Source organism: Bacillus rossius, chromosome 2 (assembly GCF_032445375.1).
Source record: "Bacillus rossius redtenbacheri isolate Brsri chromosome 2, Brsri_v3, whole genome shotgun sequence".
Taxonomy (NCBI): domain Eukaryota; kingdom Metazoa; phylum Arthropoda; class Insecta; order Phasmatodea; family Bacillidae; genus Bacillus; species Bacillus rossius.
The window spans coordinates 72,849,565-72,860,288 of NC_086331.1; the positions used below are offsets into that span (position 1 = coordinate 72,849,565).

Here is a 10,724-nt window from a genome sequence, read left to right on the forward strand (position 1 = left end):
AGGCTGAATGTTCTGAGCCAATATAATAGTTATTCTATCACAAAGTCAACTATTTCAGAGCTAACCCCTATTGAAAAGGCTTTAACTTTCCCTGCACCCAAACATTTTTAAATGAAGTAAAATTCAATAGATAATGCTTTTTAAAATACTGTACTGCATAGTAAATTAAAAGAGCCTATAATATTATATACACAATTTCAAAATGTTAAGAAAACTATCACTGTCGTATAAAGTGAAATTAGCCTGTGACTTCAAAAACTTAAGGCAGCCTCAACATATACACAACCTCAAATATAGCAGTCTTATCCTATTACCAATTGATTGATATGATTAATTTGGAACAATTAAATTACTTTCAAATGTCAGTTACCATGATTTACATTTTTTAACCTAAGCAACACAATAATAGTTTATAATAAATTTCGTTAAACAAGCAGTTTATGTGTATGCAAATAACAAAAAACATTTTTGAAAAAAATACTTTTATTACAATACATAACTTACAAGCTAACAAAAAAAAGATGCATGGTTAAATTATTGCTGCACAAGATTCAGCTGTAATAGTGTGTAAGGAACATTATTATTACCTACTTTCCTGCATAGGTATTAAAAAATAAAATAATAATTGTAATCGCAGAGTAATTTTGACCCTGGAACTGCAATAAAGAATTTTTTAAAAACATTGGAGCTGAAGTAATATAAACTATACAAAACATCAAGTAAGAAAAAACAAAAACATACATTTATTTTAACTTCCAAGCCAGTAAATAACACATGATTGAACTGTGGGGTTTGTGATAAAACAAATGCTTCCAGGATGTCAATGAACTACATTTATATTTGCTTACAGGACAACTTCAATAAAATACATCCATATTACAATATGGTATACACAAAAAACACGCATTATCATTGAAATCCGGTAAAAGAACACACTTACGATATAACTGTGTAGTGTATAACTTCCTGTATTTTACAAGATTATCCACTAAGTAAATTTTTAAAGTACTGCTTTTTAAAGGATACTTATTATAATCAGTTTTACTCTCAAAGCGACTACATTCAAGACTGTAAATTCCTGGAGAGAGTGCCTTTTTAATTCCATTTACTACAATTACTTCACCGTTCACAGTCATGAAACAACTATCTGAATAATTTGTGCCTATTACATATTTATTACGATCTCCAAACACAACATACCTTATTGAACCATCAACATTTTTGACAACAGATGACTGTTTTGTTGTTTTTAAACAACACGACGCATCTTCACCTAATCGCTTCACTACTTGTTGCAATGGATTGTTTGGTGCACGAACCATGTTTTTAATTTTTTTCATGAAGTTTTCAAAGGGGAAAGCAGAGAAGTGATCAAGTTTACCAAAATTGGCTACATCATCTGCTAGGTGTAACAAATTATGAAAATTGTAAACAAGTACTTCCTTTCCATACAATGCAGGTATTTCTTTGACAAAAACATGCATCAAATCATTTGCATACTTTCTCCATGAGTTTTATTCACCGATGTCACTTGCCAAAACATAAACAGCCGTATGAAGTAACATGAAATGCTCAAATAAACTCCTGGGCAAAACTTTAACTAAAACAACTGGTCCAAAATACAATAAAAAAGATCTGAATTCAGTACCTTTCCAAAATTTAAACAATTTCACGGGTCTTGGTTTGCGAGAAAATTCTTTAGGAGTATGCTTTCTCAATATCTGCATTCTGTTAGAAAGAGTATCAATGCTTTTTGAACTTAACTTCCCTTTCCTAAGGCCAGTATCACACCATCTGAGTATCAATCGTTTCATTACCCCCAAGCAAATTAAATGTAAATAGTCCAATGGAACCTGAGACACAAGTCCTAATCGCAAACTAGATAACACTGATATTGATTTCTGATGGTATGGGTATTCCATGTATTTAAATGACTCATCAGACCTCAGTGAACAATCAATTTTGTACGGCCATGTTGTTCTACCATAGTATTTCCCTTTTTGAACACACTTCTCACATCCATTTAGTGAATTATGGCCAACTACAGATTTCACAAATGACCTTGCTGGTGCATCAGCAATTACACAACTGACACAAAACTTATAGTGCTTGTTCGTTATATTTATTCCATTTCTTTCAAGGAACACACATTCATTTACAAATGGCTGAAGAAATTCTGTAGCATCTGAAGGCTTTGATGCACCATAATATACTGCAACTACAAAAGGACACCTGTCAACAGCCTGGTCAAGTATACCCAACAAAACCCAGAATGATTTATTTGAACTGGAAAATAATGGTAGTCCATCAACATTAACAGAAATTGTCACCATATTTTCTGAACTATAGTGCCTGTAAATGTTTCTTAGCAATGGATAGTGACAAGGTTTTAATCCAGTTAGGGCTCTTTTCACTAGATTTTTTTCTACACCAAAGTATTTGAAAAGGCCTGAGGTATGTGTATCCACTACTGAGCACCTTGGAGTGTGAAGCAAAGAGCGTGAATCAAGGGGCAGACCTGACATATGTGGTTTTAAAATGTGCAACAAAGCTGTTGCTGCATTATGTGGTATGTTATAACTGTACATCCAATCAACTAATTTTTGTTCAACAGGAACAATGTTAGCACTAAGTTCAGAATTTTCAATTTCTTCAACTGAAGAATCATCATCAGTACTACTTATACTACTAATACTGCTGCATATGTAATCATTATTATTTGTAGAAATACCTGCATTGTTTGAATCAGCACCATGATTGTTAGTGTGTGTGTTTACAGTAACCTTTACATAATTGTGCTGAATTTCATTACATAATTCTTGACAAATTTCTTTTGAACGAACTGCCACTTTTCGCAAATTAGTTCTCTTTGAACTTCCACAGTAGACATTTTTCTGATGTCTTTTTCTATTTAGCCGACTGTCTTCTGCTGTCTCGACCTCCATCCCTGTCCTTTGCGAAACGGAACCAGTTCCGTAAAATGGTATTCACATCATCATCACAGATGTTGCTAGTGGATTTATTTCTTCTAACAGCAGCTAAAATAAAAATAAATATTAATAATTTAACAAACTTTTTTATTCTAACATTACAAATACAATTCTGCACTATGATAGGTTTAATGCTCAATCAGTACATGTAATGAAATAAAACTAACAATTAATTTTGTCAACAACTACAGTACGGAAATACAAATAATTTTAATCTCAAATAATGCACATAATTTTGAAATAAGTTAGTCTATAATAGAAATGTTAAAAATATTTACTGGCAACACAGAACATGCATTATATATATATATATATATATATATATATATATATATATATTTATTACAATTACAATTACTGGCAGGGTTAACCAGAACTTTTGCATTGTGGGAATAATGCTGGATGATGCCACCGTTGGCATGTGGGTTTTCTCTGAATCTACACATTTCCCTCACCCTTATATCCTGGTGCTGCTCTACTGACCTGCTTGTTCGCCCTCATCGGCTTTGAAAACTTGCATGCTAAAATCAATGTTAATATTCTCATTCACATGTTAACGATCCCAATTTCAGAATGAAAATATTTTCTCATTACATTTCATACAATAAGAAATTAATAAATAAATTTTGAGTCATAATATACAACTCTACATTATTTACTTTTTGTATTTCACCTGCTACACTTTGTCTCGATTTTCTGTTTTGGTAATCAAATGATAGAATATGTAGTGATTTTATGTTCTATACTTATAATGTACTTAATATATATACACATACACACACATGTGTGTGTATGTTTTGTATTATCACTCTTACTCGTACTTGTTTTCACTAAAATGAATTCTACGAAAATAATTCATTAACACACACATTTCATGATAATACAGCTGTTAATTTGTTCCAGTTATTTCGTATTAAAACTTTAAAGCAATACTAATAGAATCACTCAGTTGAATTTGGATGTATGAAATGGTAATAGAATTTTTTTTTAAACAAACAAAAGGTAACCACTCTAAGACAGTTCTACAGTAAAATCATTACTTAAAATGCCAAACATATACCTTTTTTACAGTATAAACTGACAATTCTGTAGAATTAAACATAGTAAGATAGGGTATTTTCGTATTAACGCCACCACAGCCCTTGATTAAGATTCTGTGGCTGCCATGATAGGTTTTGTTTACATTCATTTACTGCAAACGTTTACAGTAGATGCGGTGGCGGCCATGTTGGTTCTTATTTACGTTCATATTTCTGGTTTTTTGGTTAAATATTTAACTCCAGAAATTATAAAATTGTATTTTGTTCTGTTTTTGGCAAAACCCACTTCAATATTAACGTTTTTTAAAGCACTGCAAACTCTTACAGTAGATGTGGTGGCGGCCATGTTGGTTTTTATTTACGTTCACATTACCTTTTTGGTCAAATATTTGGCTCCTAAAAAATATAAAATTGTATCTTGTTCTGTTTTTGGCAAATCCCAAATACACATTTTCATAGCATTCAAAAATGGCATTATAAATCAGCAATATAGTGACTGACCAAACCCAACGTAACCCTTTGTCTCGGAACATAGGTCTGTTTGGAACGTTTAAAATTTAATGTTAAATCAAAACCCCGTTAACAGTCAAAAATTGAAAATAAAAAATTGAAGGGTTAGGTTAGGTCAGTCACAACATGCTTGTTTTCATTGGAAACTTCTGATTTAGCAGCTGCGGTGACGTTAATACGAAAGTACCTAAAATAGTATTCTATGCGTTTTGACTCACCAGGTATAATCTTCATCAGCTGCAGATTTTTTAATGCTATCTTCTGATTTTTTCCTGTCCAATTGTATTTCAATGCCAATCTATTTGTGAATAGTCTCTCTAGTATATGGCGCACAACATGATCAGCTTTTCTCCCTCCAACTGTAGCAAGTGTGGTTTCCTATGTATGGAAAACAGTACAATATGTTTTAGATGCCATTCTAGACTCAATATGAAACAGCACACTTACAAATACTACCACAATACATTTTATTTGCAGTACATAAACTGAAAGCTGAAGTCTTATTCTCAATTAATTTGTGTATCCTTGTGATCTTTGTGCCAGAAAGTTACAGCAACACAAAGGTACAGTAAGACAAGGTGAAATCAGTGCAAAGCAACAGCAATAGTTATTTTAGAATGAATGTGGATTATTTAACTTATATACTGTTTACAAGACTTAATTTTATGACTACAGGAAGAATCAGATATTAATTTTTGTTTAAGCTTCGCAAAACTATTCATCACAAATAAAATCCAATCCCAAAATGCTGTGACTCCACCCTACAGCTCAAGTGGTCAAATTCTCTGTCAATTGCTGGGTACTAATCAGCAACCTATAGTTACGCTCAACCTATTGCTACAAGTAAGAAGACTATATTATACACTCTGCTTCCTAGAAAAATAATATACACTTTTCGAAACTTTGGTATAAGACAGTAATTTTGGCCACCATCACGTCACTTGTCGTAACATATATTTATATTACAGCATAGGCAAGTCATTATGGTTATCACTACAAACTAAAAAAATTGGATTAGCTTACCATACATATCTTATTTTCTGGGATTGATATCCATTCTTCCACTTTGTTGAGTTGTTCTTCAGTCTCGCATGGAAGAGTCAACTCTTCTGGTAAAATATTTATGTTCTGTACAGTGTCTGGTAAAGTCTGCTTTAATAATTCTGATACAGATTGCTGAATAACATCCAAACGCTTCTCAATTTTGGCCAAATGTCTAGCGATCACTTGTAAACCTGTAATTATTTGAAACATTGATTACATAAAGCATGAAACTGCTTCAGAATAGGTAGCAAAAATAAAAATAAAAATAGGTTTACCAATAACTCATTAAAGTGACAGTAGGTACTTATCATGTTTAGATAAATAATAAATTATTTTATGGGTTTTAATACTAACCAACTTGCTCTCTGGTGGAATCTTCTGACACAGTAACATCTTGAGTATTAACAGTATTTCCATTTTCCACAGAACAAAGAATTGAGGAAGACGATTCTGGGGGAACATAACAAACCATTAATATTCTATAATTTCTTAAAATATTCTAGGTTCTTTGGAATTAACGCCACTGGAGCTGCTAAACCAGAAGTTTCCAATGTAAACAAGCATGTTGTGACTAACCTAACCTAACATAACCCTTAGATTTTTTTTAATTTCAATTTTTGACTGTTAACGGGCTTTTGATTTAACATTAAATTTTTGAACATTTCAAACAGATCTGTGTTCCGATACAAACGGTTAGGTTGGGTTTGGTCAGTCACTAATTTGCTGATTTATGGTGAAATTTTTGAATGCTACGAAAATGTGTATTTGGGATTTGCCAAAAACAGAACAAGATACAATTTTATATTTGCAGGAGCGAAATATTTTACCATAAAACCAGAAATGTGAACGTAAACAATAACCAACATGGCCGCCGCCGCATGTGCCGCCGCATCTACTGTAAGCAACGGCTCCGGTGGCGTTAATCCCAAAGTACCATATTCTGGCTTCATACCTTCAAAGGTGGTGTTAGAGAAGAACATACTAAACATATTATGAATATCCAAAATAAAAAATGGACTGAACATAACTATTGCAAAATAAGGCAAAGGAACTGGTGCTTTGCACTGTTCCAGTATTTGGTACGCAGAAATAAAAAAATTGATTGATTTATATATTTGGGATATTGATTATATCTATGGTGCAGATTTCCAATGTATTGAGCAATGCTTTGTGCATGATAATAAACATTGCAATCAACATGATTACATATTTTGCTCTCAATAAACTATTTTCTGCCCTTACTTGTTTAGGCAAACCATCAACCCCTGCCATTATCCGTAATTTTTTTTAGCACAGTACATTAAAAACAATTTTTTTATTCTCCTCTATTGAGACAAAATGCTCAGATTCTTCCTAACATCTTAACTGCAGTAGGTAGGCCTACACTCACCTGAATTAATAACACTTCTGCGAGAAGGACGAGAGTCTCTAGTGAACACAGAATCTGCTGAGTTGGACGGTGTGTTCACAGACCTTTGACACTCAGCCACTGGCACTTCAGCCACTTCCACATCTGGTGGAGATGGATACTTCTTGTGGGCTAGCTGGTTATTTGTGTCATATTCATCACTACTACTTTCGTCACTGCTGTATAAAATTCTTCTGTTTGGCCTTTTCTTCCTTTTCTGTGAGGATTCATTCTCATATTCAGTTGCAATGTCAGATTCAAATTCTGCATCTTTCAATTTTTCTCTGGCCTTTAATATGTCATCTGAAAATAAAACACTCATTTGTAAAACAGTTTTGTTTGTCACATAATTTTAACACATTCACTGAAGATAATTTAAATATATATAGCCTACACACACATACATACATACATACATACATACATACACACACTGGTTGCCGTCTTTATTACGAATACACCTTTACTTATTAGGTATGCAGTTCAGTTATAAGTCTACTAATTTACTGTTCTAACTAAAAAAAGTTTAAGGCTTACATACAATACTGCAAGGAAGGAACATAATTAAGTTTATAATTATATATTTTGAAATTATATAAATATTTTGGGCACTATCTACAAAATTAAGTTTGGTTACATGTTGAATAATTAAGTCAGTAAAGGTTTCTACAATTATTTCTAAACACAAGCTAAGACTAACTTTGTGCAATTTTTTTTTACATTCAGTAGCCTATCTCTGATTTTCATAACCCTCACTATTACTAACAGTTTAGGAGAATTCAAGTTCACTTCAATGACATATACCTACATGATTGTGATTAAGTCATCAATATACAACTGAAGTATGCAATGGTGTAGGCACGGGGGGAGGGGGGCACGGGTAACATGTCCCCACCCCCAGAGACACAAAAGGTTGCCCTAAAACTTATTCGCCTGGAGCCTGCTTATACAATAACAGTTTCAAAACCTCTGCAAAACTACAAAAAATGGCCTTAAATAGCACCATTTAGCAAATAAATATCAAAATTTTTCCGGGGGAGCACCCCCAGACCCTTCGCTCTTAAAGTGAAGATGAATGAATTTGGAGGATGAGTACCTAGTTGACCACCTCCTAATTAAAATCCTGGCTACGCCACTGGAAGTATGTGTACGTATATACACTCGTGAATGTGTAAAAATATTACATAGGTAAACTGCACATACCCACCCTTTTACACAGCTAATAAATATGGGAATTATTCATGTCTATGTGATGTGCATGTCACACACTTATTAAAAAAAATTGTGGAGAATTCCTATGGTATGCGATATGTTTAACACCTCAGCCTTTACTTTAACTTAAACAGTTAAACTTAAAACAATTTTGTACTCATTTAACAACTCATGTTCAAATCTTGCGATTTACAAGAATATATCTATGTCTAAAGCCCAGCATAATTAATAATACAAAAAATAATAAACATGATATAAATGCAAAAATTACAAAGTAGAAGACAGCTTTAAGTAGGAACTTAAGTATATTTATATAAAATATTACCAGTAATGTAGAATTTTCTCTTCAAAGCACAAATTCTCCATTTTTCACAAGGACGCTGTCCGTCACTGAGACATTTATTGTACTCTTGAGAATGTTTAAAAGGTGGCCAAAAACACTCTTTCTTTCTTGGTGTTAGCCATTTAGAGTGGATAATTCCAACCCCTCCTCCACTATCAGTGTCAAACTCCACTACTTGATACATGAAGGATAAATAAAACTGCCTGATTTCACCAAGATAATTTAGCCTGCATGAAAACAAAAACTGTAAGTTACATGAAATCAATTTTCCGCTAACATTAACATATAACTACTTAATCCAATGTTGCTATTGTAATTTTTCTGATAAAAGTTTTTGTTAAGATACCTACGGTACCTACATATGTTTCAAACAAAAAAAAAAATTTGGTTTTCATGTAATGTAGTCCATCACAAATGAAATAATTTGTTAAAAAAAAATTTACTTGTGGGTCAAATACTATTTAAGCTTGACACCTTCTGTGAAGTAGCAACCGAACAAAGCATACCCAATGCGAACTCTTACAGTAGATGTGACGGCGGCCAGGTTGGTTCTTGTTTAAGTTCACATTTCCTGTTTTTGATAAAATATTTCGCTCCTGAAAACATAAAATTGTATCTTGATCTGTTTTTGGCAAATTCCAAGTACGCATTTTGGTAGTACTCAAAAATGGCATCATAACAACAGGACAGCAAAGCATAATATAGTACGTAATTGACCAAACCCAACCTAACCCTTGCCTCGGAACATAGGTATGTTTGGAACGTTTAAAATTTAATGTTAAATCAAAACCCCATTAACAGTCAAAAATAGGAATTAAACATTATCTAACCCAATAGCTTTTGCATGATACGTTATACATGACTCTGTAACAAGTAACTGAGTACTCTCATCAGAATAGACAAAGTAACATATTTGCTATGTGCATACATTTGCATAACATCTTTGTTGTATTATATTTGGTTCTTGTGGTTATTTCTTTGATAGTTTATCTAATTGTACAGTGGAGCACATTTTTTAACAACGAATCTCTATTTTGAAATTAATAAGGGCATGCCGAGTGTTTTTATGTGACCACCAGCAAAAACTGTGTCTTAAACACTTGGTTAGAATTTTCAAGCAAAATAATTTAAATTCTCGCTATTTAATAACACATACCCTGCGATAGGCATGCAAAATATATCGGTATCTATAGGGTAGATTTCGTTCAACTTCAGCCACGTCTTCAGGTTATGGTAGGCTAACTAGTAAAACTCCCCTGGTTTCATAAAAATTTATTAAAAACCGTAACTAAACCATACCAAACATTATTCTATATAACATGTCAAATCAATAATACAACTGCAAAATCATACCGTTGATTTTAAAGGTTTTAAAATGAAAAACTGAAACATTTTACGAAATCAGGTTTATGTGCTGTACCCCATTAAAAATATATTTTATAATTAAATCTTACCTTATAATGTATAAAGACAACAGAAATTCCTAATATATTGATAGCAAAATATATAATTTCTACGTGTTAAATATTATAAACGAAAACGTGCGAGAAACCTGAAAGGCCGACCATAAAAACAGATACCATCATACTGGATACCATTACCAACCCTTATTTAATATATGATACCAACATGGCCAAAATAATAATGTAATTCAAGTTGTTCAGTTGCACAAGTAAAATAGCAATAATAAGGAAGACAAATACACATGCAATACACTGAAAACCGTTATGAGTTATTATTTAACAGTTTTAATGAAATTTATGACAAAAAATATTTTGTACTTGATTTCTATTTTAATAAAATTTATCCAAAAAAATTTTTTTATTAATGCAAAAGTAAAATCATAATCTGCATGAATAAACCAAAGAATAAACACGCGGTAATAAATTATGTCACGGTAGGTGCTATAAAAAAACACTACTGTCGGGCCAGCGGCGCACAACATAGTAGGGCCGACGGTGCTAATTCACTGCTGGGCCAGTAGCAAAACTTAAATGGAAAATAACAATCAGCGTCCCAACCGATAGCATTGTAGGGCCAACAGCTAAATTTAACTATAAAATAACCGTCGTAAGCCCAACGATAAAAAGGTAGGGCCAACAGAAAATTGTGGTTGGATATCCACCAAACCACACAGCCAACTGTTTGCCAACAGTGCCAACCATTTCCCAACATTG

The 10,724-nt window shown here is 32.7% G+C and overlaps 1 protein-coding gene across 9 annotated transcripts; it reads right to left on the reverse strand.

Moving 5' to 3' along the window:
• Positions 1 to 509: 509 nt before the first annotated feature.
• On the reverse strand, positions 510 to 10,110 carry LOC134529371 (uncharacterized). 9 transcript variants are annotated; one of them, XM_063363361.1, is made up of 8 exons: positions 10,002 to 10,110; positions 9,071 to 9,143; positions 8,530 to 8,774; positions 6,975 to 7,295; positions 5,939 to 6,034; positions 5,564 to 5,775; positions 4,759 to 4,918; positions 510 to 3,038 (listed from the first exon to the last, which is right to left on the reverse strand). In XM_063363361.1, exon 8 carries the CDS (start codon positions 2,943 to 2,945, stop codon positions 1,515 to 1,517), a length of 1,431 nt encoding a protein of 476 aa, XP_063219431.1. In that variant the 5' UTR covers positions 2,946 to 3,038; positions 4,759 to 4,918; positions 5,564 to 5,775; positions 5,939 to 6,034; positions 6,975 to 7,295; positions 8,530 to 8,774; positions 9,071 to 9,143; positions 10,002 to 10,110; the 3' UTR covers positions 510 to 1,514. The 9 variants fall into 9 exon arrangements, with proteins under 9 accessions (XP_063219431.1, XP_063219438.1, XP_063219435.1 ...); XM_063363368.1 differs by lacking the exon at positions 9,071 to 9,143 and having other exon boundaries at positions 10,002 to 10,106; XM_063363365.1 differs by lacking the exon at positions 10,002 to 10,110 and having other exon boundaries at positions 4,728 to 4,918; positions 9,071 to 9,953.
• Positions 10,111 to 10,724: the final 614 nt, after the last annotated feature.